The sequence below is a fragment of the Myotis brandtii genome, unplaced genomic scaffold, assembly GCF_000412655.1.
Source record: "Myotis brandtii unplaced genomic scaffold, ASM41265v1 scaffold285, whole genome shotgun sequence".
Lineage (NCBI taxonomy): Eukaryota > Metazoa > Chordata > Mammalia > Chiroptera > Vespertilionidae > Myotis > Myotis brandtii.
Genome location: NW_005360891.1, coordinates 3,739,685 through 3,761,000, shown reverse-complemented (window position 1 = coordinate 3,761,000; position 21,316 = coordinate 3,739,685). Strand labels below are relative to the sequence as shown.

Here is a 21,316-nt window from a genome sequence, read left to right as displayed (position 1 = left end):
TCATTTAAATAGACAGTTTTCTTCATTTCTAATTTGTATGCATTTTATTTATTTTTTCTTATTTTATTGCACTGGCAAGAACTCCACAACGTTTAATAGGATTGATGAGAGCAGACATCCTTACTTGTTGCTAACCTTAGGGGGCAAGCATTAAGTCTTTTGCTACTATGATGTTAGCTGTAGTATTTTTTTATATGCCCTTTATCAAGTTAAGAAAGTTTCCTTCCATTTCTAATTTGCTGTTACTTTTTATCAGGAATAGTTCTTGAATTTCTACAAGCCCTTTTTTTTACATCTATTAAGAGGATCATGGAGTTTTTCCTCTTTAGTCTGTCAATATTGTAAATTATATTGATTCACTAGGGGCCCAGTGCATGAATTCGTGCACCTCAAAAGGAACTGTGGGCTGCGAGGCTACAGTGGGCCCAGGGGCGGGTCTCGCCTCATCCTCTGAGCTCCCTCCTGGCTCCAGTCCCTTGTCTGCCGGCATCCCCGCTCCTGCCCCAGCCGCTCCAATGCGCTGATGGTGCTGAGCGATTGGGGCCAGCACCAAAAGCGGGTGTGAGCAGGGCCAGCACCATCAGTGGGTGCGAGTGGAGGCTGGTGCCCTAATCGCCCCTTAGGAGTAGGGGGAGATAGAGAAGCCCTCAGGGGCAATCAGGGCTGGCAGCTGCCTTGCACCCGCTGACGGCGCCAAGCGATTGGGACTGGAACCAGGCGCCATCTGCGGGTGCGAGCAGGGCCAGCACTGGCAGTGGACACAAGCAGTGGCTCCAGTGCAGGCAGCAGGTGAGAGCAGAGCTGTCGCTGATCGCCCCTCAGGAGCAGGGGGAGGTGGAGAAGCCTTAAGGGGTGATCAGGGCCAGCAGCTGCCGCTCTCACCCGCTGACAGTGCTGAGTGATCAAGGCCAGCACCAGGCACCGGCAGCAGGTGGGAGCGGTGGCTCTAGTGCCAGGAACGGGTGTGAGCGGGGCCTGCGCAGGCAGCAGGTTTGAGCGCTGGGCGGGACAGTGGTACACGGGAGCAAAGAATTTTCAGTAACCACTAGAGGCTTGCCCGATGACAGCAACTGGTGACCCACCTTGGTCTGGCACCCCCGCTCACCTGCTCCACCATCCCACTGCAGCCAACACCCACCAGGTTCCATGTGCGCCCCCTGGTGGTCAGCGCACATCATAGCAACTGGTTGTTCGATTGTTCTGCCGTTCGGTCTATTTGTATATTAGCCTTTTATTATATAGGATTATTGCATTTCCAACCAGCCCTACATTCCTGGGATAAGCCCCATTTGGTCATGATGTATTATTCTTTTATATGTTGCTGCATTTGATAATGTACCATTGAGGATTTTTGTTATCATGTTCATGAGATGTATTGGTCTGTTGGGTTATCTTCTTATCCTTGTCTAGTTTTGGTATTAGAATAATGCTGAGATCATTAAAAAAAAAGTTGGGAAGTGTTTCTTCCTCTTCTTTCTTCTGAAACAATTTGTGTGGAATTCATATTACTTCTTCCTTAATGTTTTATATAATTTGCTAATGGTACAAGTTTTCTTTGTTGGAAAGCATTTAACATATAAGTTCAATTTCTTTAATAGATATAGGACAGTTAAGGTGATCTATTTCTGAATGAGTTTTGGGAATTTGTGTCTTTCAAAAAATTTTCAACTTAACCTGTTGTAGAACTTATAAGTATAGAGATGTTCATGGTACATTTAATTCTTTTAATTTCCTTAGCGTCTGTAGAGGTATCTCCCATTTCATTACTAATACTGGTGAATTGGGTTTTCTCTTTTCTTTGTTTTGGTCAGTCTTGCTAAAGACTGACCAGTTAGAATGATGTATTCAAACTGGATGGATTTTAAACAAGAATCCCCAATTATTCTGATATTATTAATAGCTGTAGATGTTTTGAAGAAATCCCAATCTATATCATAGAAGATACTCAGTAAGAGGCAGCAAATCCCAAATCGATTTATGTTTAAATAGAGCTCATGATTTGCCTCACTCTAACCTGTCTTATAACCTATGGCATCATTTTACTGTTACCTTAAAAAGTCACTTAATCATTAGAACAAAATTTACCTGGGAAACTCAGTAACCACTTCAAATGAGTAAATGGTGGGTTTCATCTTCCCCAAACCCATCTTTGTAAATCTGTTTATATTTCAAATGGTTATTGATATTTTCAAGAGAATATATTAAATATCTTATTAATTTTCTTAGTCAAAAGAAGTTACTATGGTTCATGTGATTCTGAATTTAAAATAAAATTATGGGAATTTCCGATGATATTAAATGTTTTCCAGATGTCTTTAAAATTGATTCATATACTCATATGCTGACTTGAGAAAAGCAAAATTTGGCTCAAGAAATGACTCAACACTCTAAAGCTATTAAAATTCAGATGCTTTTTTGCCCCCCGTATGGTAAATGCCAAGAGAAATGAGTTGGAAAATGCCCAATGCCCATCTTCTTTCTGGAGGTTCCAAAATTGATGACTAAGTTATTTCAGTAAGTCTAGGACCAATTATTGCTGTTTTCATAATTTTTAAAGCAATTCTGCCACTGAACTGGACTCAAAAGGATTAATCTGCGTTTTATGCTATGGCTGTAATTGTCAAAATCTGACTTAATAAAATAAAGATGGTAAAATAAAAGTGGTCCTAATAAATATTTATTCAACTTTCATTTTTTACTTTAATAAAATTTTTTCCTACAAATTCAAATTTACATTGAAGTCCTCTAAAATCAGATTTATTTTTCTACTCTTATCAATATCCCCAAAGAACCTGTATGCCTCCTTGGAAAACCCTTTCTCTAAAACACTACATAAAGTTAGGGTAATCATATATTTGAGTTTAGATGATATATTATGTCACCTACCTAAAATGAGTTTGAATCAAAGCTATCAGTATGAAATCAAACATTCATTAGAGCAAGTACTAACTGACCAACACTATATGCATAGCAGTTGAGAGATAAAAGCAATCAATGCCTCTGCTTTTAAAGTAATGGCACTATCCTAAGGTGGTGTATGCAAGCACTATTAAGTAAGAAGATGGAGTTTCTAAAAGTACCATTACTTATATGCTTATAAGAGTACTAGAGGCCCAATGCACAAAACTCATGCATGGGTAGAGTCCCTAGAGCAGTGGTTCTCAACCTTCCTAATGCCACGAACCTTTAATACAGTTCCTCGTGTTGTGGTGACCCCCAACCATAAAATTATTTTTGTTGCTACTTCATAACTGTAATTTTGCTACTATTATGAATCATAATGTAAATATCTGATATGTAGGATGTATTTTCAGTTACAAATTGAACATAATTAAAGCATAGTGATTAATCACAAAAACAATATGTAATTATATATGTGTTATCTGATGGTCTTAGGCGACCCCTGTGAAAGAGTCGTTCGACCTCCAAAGGGGTTGCGACCCACAGGTTGAGAACCGCAGCCCTAGAGGCTGCTGACTGGGGCGGGGCTGGCTGGGGGGAGGGGCCATGGGAGGTTGGCCAGCCTGCCCCACCCACTGCTTGAACTCCCAGTCGAAGGGACAACTTGCATATTAGGCTTTTATTATATAGGATAAGTGAAAGAAGAAAGCTGAGTATAAGCTAGACTCTTGGCAGCATAAAACCAAAAGCAGTGAATGTGGGGGGGTTCCGGTCAAGATGGTGGCGCAGGTAAATGCACTTCTTGAAAAATCCCACAACTGCATCAAAATTATAGCTAAACTACAGAACAACCATCATTCAGAACTGCCTGGAATGTAACTGAACAGAAGTCCTACAACTAAGAGAACAAAAAGAAGAAGCCACATCAAGACTGGTAGGAAGGGAAAAAAAAAAAAGAGAGACTGTAGGAAAGGTGGAGATGCGGACCTAGCTGGTCCCATACCCATGTGTGGTGGTTAAAAATTGGGAGGGGGCCATAGCTGGTTTTGCTCAGTGGTTAGAGTATGGACCTGCAGACTGAAGGGTCCCGGGTTTGATTCCAGTCAAGGGCATTGTACCTTGATTGCAGGCTCAATCCCTGGCCCCAGTCAGGGCACCTGTGGGAGGCAACCAATCAATGTGTCTCTCTCACATCAATGTTTCTTTCTCTGTCTCTCCCACTCACTTCTACTCTCTCTAAAGATCAATGGAAAAAATATCCTTGGGTGAGGATTAATAAAAAAAATAATTAAAAAAATTGGGAGGGAGCCCTAGCCGGTTTGGCTCAGTGGATAGAGCGTTGGCCTGCAAACTGAAAGGTCCCAGGTTTGATTCTGGTCTGGGCACATGCCCGGGTTGTGGGCTTGATCCCCAGTGGTTGCAGGAGGTAGCCAATCAATGATTCTCTCTCATCATTGATGTTTCTCTCTCTCTCTCTCTCTGAAATCAATAAAAATATATATTTTTTAAAAAAAATGGGAGGGATATCTCTGCTGTGGAAGTCCCCCTTGAGGAGCGAGGGGTCCCAGACCCACACCAGGACACGAGCCCAGGGTTCCAGTACCAGAAAGAGAAGGCCCATAACTTTTGGCTGTAAAACCCAGTGGGAATTGTAGCTGAGGGAGATGGAGGGCTATTGATGTTATTAGATGTCAAATGGCATTCCATACAGATTCCTGATTTTGGAAATCAATAAACAAAAATGGAAATAGCTGTTGAAAATTAAAACTATATATAGTAAAATCAGGAAACGGAGAAGATGCCCACTCTCATCACTGTTGGTTAACAGTGCATCCATCAGGAATTCCAGAACAATGAGATGAAGTGAAAATAGAGTTAGAAAGTATTAAATGCTATTGTTGTAGATAATACAATTACATACTTAGAAAACTAGTGAAAATCAACTTTACAAAGTTATAAAATTAATAGGTTTTTAGCAAAGCAGCAGAATAAAAGATAAATATGCTAAAATAGCCTTTTTCCCAATCAACTAAAAAAATTGGGAGGAATGATTCCATTTACTTTAGAAACAAGAAACATAAAATAATTCTAATAGAATTTTGTAGGGCTCATTTGACAAAATTATAGCACCTTTCCTTAAATCAGATTTAATTGTAGAAACATATCGTGTTCCTGAATAGGCAAATTTTGCAAAGAAATAATTTCTTCCCGAGTTAACTTAATAAAACTAGAAAAATGTAGGTGGGGGTGGCTTTGTGATGTCTCAAGTTTTCTTTCTTTTTCTCATAAGAATGGACAAGAGAGATTCTTATGGGAGATTGGAAGAGCGAAGGTGAAGCAGCAGCCCTTTCGCAGCTTGGACACACCTCACCGACCTGCAGTTTCACCTGATGGTGTGATGTGGTGTCCAGGCCTGCAGTGCTCTGCCTTCCCTGGGTCTTCCTTCAGTTGCTCTGACTCTTGGGTCAGGTGTGTCTTTGATCTCATGACCAAAGGCAGACAGCCACACCACACCACTCCATCCCTGGGGAGTCCAGTTCGAGACTGAGGTTGCACCTTATCCTTACTTTTCCCACTTTACCTCCCAACTGCTTGCCTACTGGACTTCAAGCTCCAGCATCAGATGCAAATAATGCAGCCTTGCAGACAATTGCTTAAGCTGCCCCCCCCCCCCCAATTGCATAGGTTCAAATGTGTGTGTGTGTGTGTGTACCTCCTAGTGGTTCTGCTTCTCTAATTGAACTGTGGTTGACATACAGTGTCTAACTGAAAAGGGACTGAAGGAAAGGACTTAAAAAAATAGCAATGGAAGAAATCACAAAATATGATAAGTATGATTATATACAAATTAAAACTTCTAAATGTTAAAATACATAAATACATTTAAAGGCAATAAAACATAAAGGTTTAATGTCTTGATATGTAGAGATTTCTATGAGTAAATTCTTAAAAAACAGCTGAAAATGGAGAAAAATATGAATAGGTATGTTAAGAAATTATAATTGGTCATGAGACATATAAAATCAACATAGAATATCAATTTTATTTAAGTACAAATTAAATAAAAATTGCCTGCATAATCTATCAACTAAGATTTACTAAACTATTGAAAATTAAAGTTTCAAATTTAAGCTGAGGTGGCCCATGTGGAGCCTGACAGAACTAGACAAGAAGGCATTTGTGTTATTCCTAAAAGTGGATAAATCTGAACTTCCTATATGTAAGTTCTGCTTCACTGGTTCCTCCAATTTGAATTGGCCCAATGCTTGCTGAAGAAACTTGTTTTATTCTCCTAAGATAATACTCTTATTTTTTAAACCTTTTTCTATTGTTTGAGAAAAATCAGTGTTTCTTGTGAAACTGTAAATCTCCAAAAATACTAATAAAATGTGCATTTGCTCATAAAAAAAGGAAAAAAAATTAAAGTTTCTGACAGTGAGAAGGTTAATATATGGTTTTCAGAGATCAATTTGGCCAGACATATCAGAATTAATAATTCCACTTCTAAAATCTAACTTCAGAACACAATTAACATTTGGGTAATTACTAATATATAGATGTTCACTGCAGTGTTACCTATACTAAAAAACTACTGCATAATTATGTGGGAATAGGAAATTGGTTAACTATATCATAATACATTCATAACAGAGTAATGTCTCCCTTAAAAATTACATACTTGAAATATTAAAATGATAAGGTAATGTCCATAATATAATACTATGTGGGAAAAATGGCCTATAAAACTTTGTAAAGTATAAATGTCATTAAAAATTATAAATTAAATTATATATAAAAATAGTATAATAAAGGACTCAAGAAAAAATCATCAAAATGTAAGTGGTGAATATGTAGGGGATTACGGAAGTTTTTACTTTTGTCCTTTAGTATATATTTTCCTTTATGCTTTTCTGTATTTAAATTTTCTACAATATTATTTTTATAATCATAAAAGATACATGTTTTTAATACCCCAAATTATTGTCCCTGAATGGTGGGATTAGGGGCAGGTTTCTGGTTTTATGGAATCTTAATTTTTTTATGTATTGGATTTATAATCTGACTTTTTATTTTTTTTTAAAAAAAGCATCCTTTTCACATGATAGCCTCCATCTCAGAGGCAACGTGAGCACTTGAAGATCTCTGATGTTCTTGCGAAAACTGAGCTACCTTCCCATTCCCTGAAAGTGTGAGATCTCTGAGCTAGACAAGTAGAAACAGTTAAACTGATTAAACTGATTGGTAAAGGTCTTTCCAGTTCTAACTGTTAGAAAGCTCTTGTCTAATTGCTTTCAACAAATGGTTCTAATTCTATCTTTTTGGGCCACATAGAGTATATCTAATCCTCCCTTTCCATGCAAGCTCTTCAAATCTTTGAAAAGTTTTCATTCCACGCCAGTCTTCTCAAGGCTAAGTATCTCCAGATTCTTTAACTATTTCTCATGATTTTGTCTCTTCAACTCAGGTGCCACCCTTCAGACACATTTCCTTTTTCAGATAATTCACAAATGAGGAAACTTTACTGACCAGCCATGAAAAAAGATGAAGTCAATGGTAAGATTTGTTTTCAGATTTATTTTTCAGTAGTATTTATTTGAAAGGAATTTGTTTTTTCCTTTTATAAATTGAATTTTCAGGAATTTTTCATTTTAACTCAAGTACTCAGGATTACTACATTATTTAATTATTCCTGGAAGTGGGGGTGGGAAGGTGAGGTGGGGGCTGGGCAGTATAGACTAGTGTTTAGAAGCAAAGGCTCTGGAATTAGACCATCTGGGTTCAAATCCTTCTCTACTATTTATAACTATTTAAGCATAACTGTTTGTTTCCTTCTCTGTAAAATGGGTGGTAATAATAGGACTTATTGCATAGGTTACTGAGAATTAAATAGGATAATGTATGTATAGCACTTAAATTATAATATCTAGCACATGATAAACTCTTTTTAAGTAAAACAGTTTATATATGTTCTCAAAGTCATTTAAAAATCTTCAAAATAAGTCTATATGAAGACAGAATATGATCAGAAAACAAAAGCATAATAGTTATTAACAGTGATTTTTTCCATATATTTCCCAATACCAAATGTATGATTTGATTTAAAAACCACCCTGGCCAGTGTGGCTCAGTTGGTTGGTGTTGTCCCATGCACCAAAATGTCACCGGTTCCTGGTCCAGGCACTGCCCGGCTTGTGGGCTCAATCCTGGGTGCAGGGCCTGCGGGAGGTGGCCAATGTTCTGCTCTAACATAGATGTTTCTCTCCCTTCCTCTCTCTAAAAATCAACAAAAAATAGTTTTAAAAAACTGTTATAAATTCAAGTCGATAGGTATTTGAATTTTAACTGTTTTTTATAACTATTTTTAATGTGAAAAACAGAAATAAATAAGATGTGGAAGACCAATTAACAAATTCAGTATTCCAGGGGGAAATGGTGATTGTCTGATTCCTGCAGAGGAGGAGGCAGTTTGAAAAGGACCATTTTATTTTTTACCTTGTGTCAAGCACTCACTCAAAGAGGAGGGAAAGAAAGAAGGGCCGGAGGAGAAGGAAGAAAGAGGAGGGTGGGGAGAGGAGTCCTGGGAGGACAAGAAGGGAAGGGTGAGGAGGGGAAGAGTGGTAGCTAATATGTATTGAGTGCAGGCCCTATGCTAACTGCTTCATGTGAACTGTTTCATTTAGTCCTATTAACCTACAAAACAGGTATTGAAAACAGTCTTTACAGAGGTTAGGTAACTTGCCCAAGAGCACAAAATTCAAGCCTAGTTCTTAACCACTAAGTTATTAATTATTAGGGGGAGACACTGATTAGATAGTGGAAGCTAAAGGGAAGAAAAAGATGGTCTTGTGTCTAAAGGACAGAATCAGTAGTGATAAGAAATACGTATTTGAGTGGAGTGAGAAGTGGAATAAAACGAGTAGAAGGATACCCCTTTGTTTTTTGCAGTTGTGAAAGCACTATCCAAGACACTCTAAGTAAAACACACACAAGAAAAACAAGGGTCATTTAGATTACACCAAATCAATTTCACATTACAAAGGAATTGACCGCTGATGGTCAATAACAACACTTAAAAGACAAGGTAACATTCTCAACCCTTTTACTCCATTGTCATTTCTGGGAAAGTAAAGTGAAACATGGGAGAAAACAAAAACATTTTCCTTTTTTAAAAAATCAAGTTTTTTACTTTGGTAACTTTAGGAAGGTCCGTGTTTGCCTCCACTTGATAAGATAAAGTTTAGTAATGGGAAATAGCTTTAGCAAATCAATGTTTCCTTAGATTCATACACCAAAGAAAACCTTTCAGGACCCAGCAGCATGTTTTAGTCATGCCATGTTCAATTCGCTTTCAGAGATGCAGAGTCTGGCTGGTGATATTGCCAAGTCAATGCTTTCTTCTGGATACACACCTGATTAAAGGCTGCAAGATCAAAGAGCAAGCCACTTACAGCAAAGTGCTGTGGACCTAAAGCTCATCTGTGAATGGAATTACTTAAAACTATTTTAAAGGGTCATCACAAAGAGGGTGCTTATTTTTAGAAATGAGTTTTCTTTTGATACAAGGAAAAATGTTGTCCATTTCCCTTATGTTTATAACAACATTCCAATTTAATCTTCAGTTTAAAAATTCCTTAATTATTGCACAACAGTGTTTTGTTGATTGCACAACACCCACATCTCTGTTAGATACTAAAAATCTAGACTTTTCTACGTGTGTGTGTGCATGCACACATGCCGTGATGTGTGTGCGCATGTACATACATTATTTTCGTTTATGGTAATAATATACATTAAAGCTATGGTTTACAATTTAAATTCTGTTCTCAGGGGAAAGTTATAAACATGAAACAAATGTAAAAACACTGTATTTTTACTAATTTCATTTTTACTTACCCAAATCTTCTTCTAGTAACAGCAGTGGGGCTGGTACTGTGCAGGTATCTATTCCAAAACTTTATTCTTCAGAATTCCATGTCCCTGTTGTCCAACTCTTAGAGTCACTGGCATGCATATATACATTGGTCTCCAAGTAAAAGTAACTAATAGGTGTTGGAATTATTCTTAGGGTGATGATTAGAATCTCTTACAGAAAAGCCTTTCAATCCAAATTTCCTTTGTTGGTTATCATAACTATCACTGAAAAATCTGGAAGAACATATGCCAAAACACACAACCACATGTTTTTTTGTCCAGTCAGACATAAGAACCCAGCATAATTATTCTTGAATTAAAATCAAAAGCAAGTTTATAAGAAGAGATCTATGTTCTTTTAAATACTGAGACCTCATCTAGTATTCAGTTGATAACAATCATTGTATTTACTTCACTTTTGTTTATAGTGAAATTAAATGTTGAAAGACAAAAAAGTCTTACCAATTTAAATAAATAATGTGGGGGGAAAACACTGCATACCATTTTATATCTTTATATGCCTTTGGCATTTCTGTTTTGAGGAAATACATTGTTCCAATGTAGTGTAACTTTAATTTTCCTTGTCTTATATTGTTTTATAAAGTTTAAGAGTGAACTTTTAAAAACAAACAAGCAAACAAACAAAACACAAAAGAAGTTTGTCTGCTCCTAGAAGACAGAACCAGAAAAACATTGGATAAATTTAAAAAAACACACACACATTAGTTTTGCTTCTCTACAATTTAGTCATTATAGTAGAATATAAGTTTCAAACACACAAAACCTCGAGTCTCCTGGTGCATCTTGTGTTACCATCTCTTATTCCACTGGAATTCCTATGTTGGAGAAGAGTGTTCTTAGGATAATTTAGCTGAGAAAAAAAAAAAAAGAAAGAAAGAAGAAGAAAGCTACAGTTCTTCCTTGCTGTCTATTCAAATATCCAGAGATGCCAAAGGAAGTCTTTCCACCTTTTTCCTCAGATGCTCTAGAAGGGAGCAATCTGTTTCGGTAATTTTCTTTTACCTTGATGAATGCTGTTTCACCTAAATGTTCATTCTGTTTTCTAAGAGAATGCAGCAACTTCTAAAAGAAATAATTTTGTCAGTATGGGACATTATATACTTCTTAGTCAACTGTTGTTCCTGGAGTTCCTTAAGTCACACTGATGTTCAGACAAGAAGAGGTTGCTGGATGATCAAGTGGTAAATCTGAAAAGTAATGTCCAACTTACAAGATTGTTCTGAGACTCACTTGAAATGATGTAAATAATTACAGGTGAATGTTAAGTAACAGTGGAAATGCGAAGCGAAGCGGCATTATTACTGATTGTTAGTGAAACCTCATTTAAGTACCACAAGTCTTCAAAGAACAAAGTCCCCAAGTTATACAACCAGTAACGTTCTGTAATTGTGTCATCTATGAAAACATAAATCATGCTGATCTTGTAGAGCTCTGGGCCATTTCTGAATCAATTTGACCACCCACCTCCACCCAATATTTTCTAGGGCTGGTTATACTAACACCCTAAGAAATTTAATTTTTTTAAGTAAAAATAACAAAAGTTCCAATACTCATTTGTCACAGCTTCTTAAGTTTGTCCCTATTAGTGCAGTGTTTATAGTGATAGCAACACATATGGCACCACCGTGCTGACCTTTGATACACAAAGATAAAGCTCCTGGTCCGCCACTCTGGGACTCATGCTTTAAGCTGTTTTGTTTTGTTTTGTTTTGAAGAGTTGTGATGATTTTAAGCTGATCTATGTGCACTCTTTTGTTGGTCTCCCTCACATGCAAAGGCATGCACTTAGGAAATGGCTGGCAAAGGTTCAAGGTGCAAATCTGTGGCTAGGAGTGGTGAAACACGAACTGGTGTATTCACAGATGGACCAACAGCTCTGACCTGATTAGCCAACTGAACAAAGACACAGCTCATCATGTGCTTCCCCTATGCAGACCATTTGTCTTTAAAACGAAGTGAAAAACTGCAGACTCCCTAGTAGAGGAAGCCAGAGAGAATCACAGCAATGCCCTCTCTGCTGGACTGCTGCTGCTTTTACTATTTCCCAAACATCACCTGTGGCCCTGAATAAACAAATGGGTAATGAAAGAGTGGCTATCTCTTAGTATCGACAATCATGCCTACTGTTTGGGGAGTACAAAGATGAACAAATCATGGTTTCTGTGCTTAAAGGGCAATGCAGAAGGCAAGAAAAAAATGTCCACAAATAAATGCAATCCAACGGTATTTTATTCCCCTAGGAAAGCTGCCAGATTTCAAGTCCTAAGTAAGAGTGTCTTTCTGCGATCCAGTTTTTCTTCCCCTGCCATCCTGCACATCAGCTGCTGCCTAGCACTGATCATATGGGATCTTAGATGTATACCTTTAATAATCAGACTTACATATACACACCTATACTTAACTTATTTACCTGGAATTGTGCCTAAGTGCCCAAGCTGTTTGCCAGTTCAAAATGTCAACTTCTTCTCATGGCTCAATTGTCTTCACAACACTTAAAAACAAAATTAATCAATCTGGCACTGTTCTTCCAATCGCATCAGACTAAATGGAAGTCAGAACAAGAGTCACAATTTTAGAACCAAAATAGGAAATGGCCTTAATGTTATTTCTTACAGATTCTAACAGTCAAACAGTTTACTAAATCCATGAGATGAAAAATTAACAAAACCTAACAGTGTTTGTGCTACCTCTCCAGGAAGTTAACACTTTTCCAGGGGATTGTTTGATCTCAGAAAGAATTAAAAATACAGCGGAGTAAATTATGCATGGAAAACACACAAAACAGTTTAACAGCAGCCTATTTTCTAAGAGTCTAATTAATGACTCATTGGAAGTTTTAAACATTTCATTCTAGCAGTTTGGCCCTGACCTTGATTACTTTTCTTACTGATGGTCTTGACTGCTCAGTATTTTACTGACATTTACTGCTGAGGCAAATCTGATTTAGGATTTCAATTGCTCCTGAGTTAACAGTAGCACTAGAACCAAAGGGTTTACTTCCCAACTGACCTCTTCACGATGCTTGAGTGTATTTGACTGTACTGTGTCTACACATCCACCAGCTGGAAAACAAGAGTGGTCATATGGAGGGGGGGAGGGGGATCAACAGTAGGCTGGCAAACAACACAAGTTCAAAATATTGTGAATTCAGAAGTCAATAATTTTGTATACTATCCAGCTGTTTTCCTGACCACTGGAAGTAAAAAGGAAGGAAAACATCTGAAATCATTGGTATATGTATCTGCCTCTATTTTTACTTCCATTACCAAGAAAGAGCCAAGACCAAGAGAAAGACAAGGTTTGAAACTTTTCATAAATTGCAGTAACACATTTTTAACAAATATTCAACTGACCTAACCATAATAAAGTATCTTATAACAGCACTTCATACTTATGTCTGTTTTCACATACAATAGTTCTTATATTGTATTATGTTTGAGTGTCTGCATCTCAGACATCAATTGTGAACTCATGGAGAGAAAGACTATGGCAATCTTTTGTTTGGGTCTAATCTCAAGAAGCCAGACACACTACACAGTTAATATGGCCATTAGATAGATTTGGAATCAGAGAATAAGAAACACATAATTTTGTCCAAGATCACCTGATAATAACAGGATCAAAATTAAGGTTTTCGGACAAGTACATTTACTTATCAACCTTTCCCCTTCAAGTCCACATTTTTTCCATGATACCATTTTGAACAACATTCATTTATTCAATTATTTAATCTAATATGAGCCAGGCATTAGGTATTCAATAATAAATAAGCCAGATGTCATTCATAAACAAATGAAAAATGACAGTCTAGGACATACATTAGTCAACTAATTATAAAATTAACAATGCAATTACAAGTGGGGTGAATAATACAAAAGAGACTGACACTGTAATAGAGGAATGTAGCCCAGTCTAGAGGTAAGGAAAACTTTTCCTTCAGGAAGAAAATGTCAAGTTTTCCTTGGTATCTGAGTTGAGTTCTGGAGTATAAATAGCATATAAACTAGAAGTACATCTATGCATGGGAAGTGGGATTAAAGGGAGATAAAAATTAACCCTCAGGTAGTAGAAACAGCATTGTAAATATCAAAGCAGAGGATGGATTGTGGTTCTTTAAAGCAGTTTTCAAATGTGGATTGATACCAATTAATGGTATCAATTACAATTACATAGAATAATAAAAAATAGATTACATACAGTTAGGGTGGGTATTGTTTTACAAAACTTTTGTAACAGCCCTAACTGGTTTGGCTCAGTGGATAGAGCGTCAGCTTGCAGACTGAGCGGTCCCAGGTTCGATTCCAGTCAAAGGGCATTTACCTGGGTTGCGGGCACATCCCCAGTAGGAGGTGTGCAGGAAGCAGCTGATCGATGTTTCTAACTCTTTATCCCTCTCCCTTCCTCTCTGTACAAAATCAATAAAATATATTAAAAAAACACTTTTGTAAAAGTTAAATGTATTTATTTTTATAGTATTGGGTCATGATGCAAAACATTTTTCTTACTCTGTAGCAGTCAGAATAGCTTAAAGCCACTGTTTTAAAGGACGGAGAAGAGGCCATTGGGGCTCCAGGCTGGCATAAAATGAAGCTGATGCTGCAAGCTGGTAACAGATAATGAGAGCCATGTTAACGATTTAGTCATTAGGCTAAGAGTAATGAAAAGCCATTTAAAGATTTTAAACAGGGGAGAAAAAATGGTAAAATTTAAACTTGAAAAGATTAACTCTATAATATGGAAAATAGGTGAGAATAAGGGGTCAAGAATAGTTAAAATGAGAATAATTCAAAAGCTATTGTACACATTAAGTGATGGATAATAATCTGGGCAAGAATGATGCAGAATAGATAGATTCAAAACACAAAATATAAAATAAGTTTAAAGAATACAAGTGCACACTGAAAATTTAACATATATATATTCCTAATATGCAAATTGTCCCTGTGGGAGTTCGACCGAGACTGATCGCTTGCTATGACATGCGCTGATGACTAGGGGGCAGCACGGAATGAAGGAAGGCCCCAGCCAGCAGCCAGAAGGCCCCTAACTGTGCACAAATTTCGTACACTGAGCCTCTAGTAATAGCATAAGAGACTAACAAGATGAAAAACATTATTAAAATAAGAAATTCAATGGACATTTAACAGCAAATTAGACACAGTAGAAAAGATCTTTAATGAACTAGAAGACAGATATCAAGAAATTACTCCAAATGAAATGCAGCACAGATGTCAGAGATAACAAAAATATGACAGGGAGTAAGGTTTTTCTGGAATAGAAACTCAAAAACTTGAGAACCAAGAAGAAGAAATATCCAAAGAAATAATTTTCTAGAACTGTTGTGAGACAAAAGCTATTTTCAGACATAGGAGGTCCAGTGAATTCCAAGCAGTATTAATTTTTTGAAAATTCACTTAGATATATATTGTAGTGACACTGCAGAACACCAATGAAAAGGAAATCCTACAAGCAACCTGAGGAAAAAAAGTCTAATTACAAAAGGAATAAACAAGAAAAAATTACACAAAATGTCCAAATGTTAAGGTTGCACTATAAAGGACAGATTATGGACAAAAATAACTGTCTAGGAAGATGATAGCAGTAAAAGCCTTCCTCACATTATTGGGGGGCAGAGATACTAATTTTAAGACTTCAAAATGTACATGTTGAAATTTGTAGGGTGACCTCTATAATAAAAATATAATGTTTAGATGCCTAACTAGTCGGAGAGAAAAATGGAACCATAAGGGGTAAAAATCCAAATTGGAAAAATAGAAAACTCATAATGATGATAGACATAACCCCATATGTTAGTAATCATAATAAAAGAAAATAAATTTATCTCTCTAGTTAACAGAAACATGACCACCAGACTGGTTCCTAAAACTCCAGACAAGCAAGACGATAAAAACACTGTATTCATAAACACTTCAATTAATTAATTATGGTATAAATCGGACAATGTTAATACTATGAAGAAGTGAAAAAGAATTAACTAAAGCCAAATACACCAACATGAATAAGTCAACATGGATGAATCTCAGTGTCTAGAAAAGCAAGACAGGATATCAAGTACGATTTCAACTAAATACATGTCAAAAACATGCAAAACTAAACATTGTTAGGAATACATATATAGGATAAAACCACAAATACAAATGAAAGAACTAACGCAAAAATCATGGTAGTGGTTACTTACAGGGGTGAAGAGAAAAATAAGATTAGTGAGAGGCCCACAAGCTCTTCCGAAGTACTAGGACCATTATATTTCTTAAGCTGAGTAGCAGGTAGGAGGCACTGGGTAAATGGGTATTGGTTTTATTTTTTTCCAAATAGATATATATATATATATATTCTTTTGTATATCTCCCATTTTTAAAAGCATAAACACAAATGCTTGTGAATGCATAAAATCTTTTAAAAAAGAGACAACTCTTTAATGTAATGTTCATGAACTCTTCTTCTTGGATGTGTCCCAGAGCCTGTAAAAAGCTGCTGTCACTTAGGAGTGTCTCACTATTTAATGGGAAAGAAACACACAAAAGAAAATTAATCAGTACATAATCTATGCTCTCTACAGCTTACTGGGACAGTTTACCTGTTATCAAACTTTAAAAATGCATATTAATGATGAACAAATGTTGGCAACGTGTAAAAATGGCCATTCTTCTTTTTTTTTGTTTTTGTAATTCTCACCCAAAAATATGACCCTATTGATTTCAGAAAGGGAGAGAAATACTGATGTGAGAAATATCAATTGGTTGCCTTCCATATGAGCTGGACCGGGGATAGAACCTGCAACCCAGGTATATGCCTGACTGGGATTTGAACCTGTAACCTTTTGGTATACATGAGGAAGCCCCAATCGAGCCACCCAGCTAGGGCTGGCCATTAGTTTATATAGTTTTTTTTTCTGATTGATACTAGGAATTCATACTGCATTATCTTTCAAAGTCCAGCAGTATGTGAAAAGAACAAAGTGGTAGAAAAAGCAAACATTAATTATGCATATAATGGACTAGAGGCCCAGTGCACGACATTCACGCACTGGGGGGGAGGGGAAGGGGCGTTCCCTCAGCCCGGCCTGCACTCTCTTGCAGTCTGGGACCCCTTGGGGTATATCTGACTGCCGGCTTAGGCCCACCGCTGCGCTCACCTAGCTTCTGGCTGAGTGGCGCTCCCCCTGTGGGAGCGCACTAACCACCAGGGGCCAGCTCCTGCATTGAGTGCCTGCCCTCTGGTGGTCAATACGTGTCATAGCTACGGGTTGTTCCACCATTTGGTCAATTTGCATATTAGGGTTTTATTATATAGGATAACCTTAAAGGAGCAGAGCGTAAATAGAAAAACATCCAGATAGTCATCATAGTTTTGTATGTTTCAATGCTTTGGTGTTTATTTTTTTTTGTGTGTGGAGCAACTAGTATCCAATGATACTGATAGAAAAAAAAATATAATAGCATGATTTAGTTTTGTGGATCAAGATCCTCATTTACAACTTAGTAATCATATATCCCTTCACCTACTGTAAATTTAGTCTCTAAGGATTCATAAGGCAATAATAATGTGAGGGGCAGTGTGGTATAACTGAAAAGGCGTTTCCAATTCCTTGCTTAAACATTAACTAGATATGACCTTAACACATTTCGTACCGCTCAGGAGTTTTCTCGTGTTTCGCCCGCCATCTGTTAAGGACCGCTCATGAGTGTTCTCGTTTTTCACGCCCATGGAAAAAGGAGCGAATCTAGATACTTAATGTAAATTTTGTTTGGTCCCTCTTCATAGAGGAAAATGTTTTATGCAGTACCATACGTTAAAAAAGTACTAGGAACTTTAATTGTTTATGTAAATAAAAATGTTATAATTATTGAAAAACACCTAAAGTGCATTATGATGATTTAAATAACGTGCAGTTTGCCCAAAAACGTGTGGTCCCTGGCATATGTCTTAGAGATTTCTATGCGGTACGCAATGTGTTAAGTAACCATCTGAGTATGCTTTCTCATCAGTAGTATACAAATATTAGCACCAAAATTTCAGTTTTCCAGGTACTCAAATGCTTGATTCCTTAGGGTTGTTTAGAGATATAGATGTGAAAATGCCTAACACACAGTAAAAAATATTAGTTTCCTATCATTCTTCCCTGGGGTTTTACTACTCCACTAAGGCACATTAACTAACTGTTGGACTTGCTTTTAACTACCGTTATCACGTAGAAATCTTTGCTATTAATGTAGCTTGGTTGAGCTACATTAAGATAAAAAGTGAGGATTAATGATGTCTCTAAGAACTTTTTACCCTTGTGTCACTGATAAAGAGGGAAACAGGCATTTTAACATTCATCCCATTTCTACATATCCTGAGTAATATATGCAATTTTATATAGTTTTACTTAACTATAGCTCTTATATACCTATACTTTTATAGATATATATATATTTCTAATATATCTATACTTTTGATAATGGAATTAGATCCTACACATGAGGTAGGGATCTGTTTCCAAGTAGTTACTCATATGCCACTTTTGAGTACTTTCTCTCTGAACCTTGACCATTTTGTACTACAAATGATCCTCTAAACTGGGTGTTTTCACAATACTGGTCAGAGATGAATAAAAAAGTACCATTTGGCTTGCCTTGACCAGTAATCCTCTCATTAGCTTTAGCTTTGGGATACAGTTGAGAACTACACTGCAAACCAGAGGTCTGAAACCATAGCACCTGGGCCAAATCAGACCTGTATTCTGTAAACTTAACTGAATGTCGAGGGTGGTCTAATCAGATGTCAAATAAAATAATATCCATATATCTTATCTCCATACCATGCCTTGAAAGCAGAAACAGAATTTTCTGTTATGGGACTGGTTTTTAATTCAACAACCAAAGAAAAAAATCAACCAGTTATGTGTAAAGGAGACTCAATCAGGACATGTTAAATACCTTGGGTGTGCAATAAACCATGTGCATTGTTTAAAATATTCAAGGAGGCATTTACAAAATTCAGCTTATGCCCTGGACAGGTGGCTATTCTGGAGGGTCATCCCATACACCAAAAGGTTACAGGTTCAATTCCCAGCCAGGGCACATATCTAAGTTGCATGTTTGATCCCCAGTTGGGGCGCATACAAGGGGCAGCTGATTGATGCTTTTCTCTCACATTGATGTTTCTCTCTCTTCCTAAAATTAATAGGGACATATCCTCAGGTGAGGATTAAAAAAAAAAGTTCAACTTACACTATTTAGTCTCTGTAGCTGCTTAGTGAATGACTAAGGAGCCACTTTAACTAAGAAATTAAGAAACAGCAGCTTTATGTGTCACAGCCCCCAAATACCTTTCAACAGGCACATGGTTATACAATGTGGTACATTAATACCAGGGAATACAACTTAGTAATACAAAGGAACAACTACTGATGTGTCTGACAGCTTGGATAGATTTCAAGGGCATTATGATGAGTAGAGAAAGCTAATCTCAAAGGTGACATTGTATAGTTCCATTTCTGTAATATTTTTTAATGACAAAATTATAGAGATGGATAACAAATTAGTGGTTGCCAGGGATTAGCATGTGTGGGAATGGTGGGGGGTACATGTGACTACAAAGAGGTAGCATGAAAGAAATCTTCACAATGATAGTTTGAGCTATGCACACACATTGTACAAATGTCAGTATCCTGGTTGATGATATACTATCTGCACTAATAAAAGACAAAGATGCTAATTGACCATACCTTTGCTACACCCTAAGCCATGCCCACCAGCCAATCAGAGCGACTATATGCAAGTTAACCCAACCAAGATGGTGAATGGCAGCCACAGAGCTGGAGCAAGCAGGAGGCTTGGTTGCCCGGGCAATGGAGGAAGCCAAGCTTCCCGCCTGCCCTGAGCCGGTTATGGCCTCCGCTCATGGCAACAAAGTTTCAATTATAGAAGCTAAATAAATCCCAGATACCTGCTTTCAGCCAGCCTCCACTGGGAGCTTCGGTGGCTGGGGGTTGTGGCCAGCCTGCAAACAGCCATCAGCCCCTCACCCAGGCTGGCCACACCCTCATGGGGTGAGGGTCCCCGCTGGGGGGCTTAGCCAGCCTGAAAACGGCCCTCAGCCCCTCACCCAGACTGTCCAGGCACCCCAGCAGAACCCCCCACCCTGAAGGGGCTATGGCCAGCCTGCAAACGGCCCTCAGCCCCTCACCCAGGATGGCCAGGCACCCCAGTGGGGACCCCCACACTGAAGGGGCTGTGGCCAGCCTGCAAACAGCCATCAGCCCCTCAGCCAGGCTGACCAGGCACTCCTATATAATAAAAGGGTAATATGCAAATTGACCCTAACAGCAGAACAACTGGGAATGACTGGTCACTATGACACACACTGACTACCAGGGGGCAGATGCTCAATGCAGGAGCTGCTCCCTGGTGGTCAGTGCGCTCCCACAGGGGGAGCTCTGCTCACCAACAAGCCAGGTTGACGGCTGCCAGTACAGTGGTGATGGTGGGAGCCTCTCCCGCCTCCTCAGCAGAGTTAAGGATGTCCGACTGCAGCTACCACCTGTGGGCCTAAGCCAGCAGGTGGTCATCCCCTGAGGGGTCCCAGACTGCGAGAGGGCACAGGCCAGGCTGAGGGACTCCCTCCCCCCGAGTGCACAAATTTTTGTGACCGGGCCTCTAGTAGTAACATAAATGGAAAATACTGGGGGAAACTAGGTTTAGGTTACAGGGGCTCTCTTTGTAATGTTTTTGCAACTTCCTGTGAATCTACAATTATTTCAAAATAAAACGTTAAAAAACACATATACTTGTATACACAAGGAAGTTCACAAGATAATGAAACACAGCCAATTTTATTCAAATTCTCCAAAATTTATACTCAATATGTTGTTTCTGCAATGTATGTCACCCTTTATATAATGGACTTATTATCTTCACTTTATAGTTTTCTTGTTTTTTTTTTCTTTACAGTTCTTCAGTAGAAGCCAGAGTCTTGAGTTGCCCAGTTAGGAGCCTAAAATATAAAAAAAGAGAGGGTAAAAAAAAAGTAATTTTTGAAAAAACTTAGAAAAAGTGACACTACCATTTCCTTTTAGCACTATTCCTGCCAAACCATTCTCTAAGATTTTAACAACCTCTGCATCTGTTAAATGTCAGATGTTCCACTTAGAACAAAATAAACATATCAAAATACCATCTGATATTTTTGACCAATTAATTAAGTATAACAATGACAATATCAACAATCTACACTAATAAAAGAGAAACATGGTAATTAGCGTACGACCGCTACCCTTTTCATTGGCTAATCAGTGAGTATATGCAAATTAACTGTCAGCCAAGATGGCGGCCGGCAGCCAGGCACTGAAGCGAGCAGGGAGGCTTGCTTGCTGCAGACTCCAACGTTCGCTGCCTCACTTGCCAGCCTCTCAGCTGCAAGTCTAAGCAACTATATACTATGTTGCAAATAAGAAGCTAAACAAAACCCCAGAAAA

At 37.9% G+C, this 21,316-nt stretch overlaps 1 protein-coding gene and 1 long non-coding RNA gene across 2 annotated transcripts in view; one reads left to right on the top strand and one right to left on the bottom strand.

Annotated features, from left to right (window-relative positions):
- The first annotated feature begins 6,033 nt into the window (after nucleotides 1–6,033).
- LOC106726580 lies at nucleotides 6,034–18,102 on the top strand. The gene is made up of 3 exons (XR_001362642.1): nucleotides 6,034–6,290; nucleotides 7,637–7,640; nucleotides 18,092–18,102. It is a non-coding gene; the product is annotated as an uncharacterized LOC106726580 (long non-coding RNA).
- Nucleotides 18,103–20,655: 2,553 nt separating this feature from the next.
- Nucleotides 20,656–21,316, bottom strand: part of EIF3E (eukaryotic translation initiation factor 3, subunit E) — a 40,844-nt gene continuing 40,183 nt past the window's right edge. Inside the window, exon 13 of the mRNA XM_005869062.2 lies at nucleotides 20,656–20,835. Coding sequence (XP_005869124.2) covers nucleotides 20,797–20,835 — 39 coding nt within the window. The 3' untranslated portion in view covers nucleotides 20,656–20,796. The remainder of the gene's footprint in view (nucleotides 20,836–21,316) is intronic.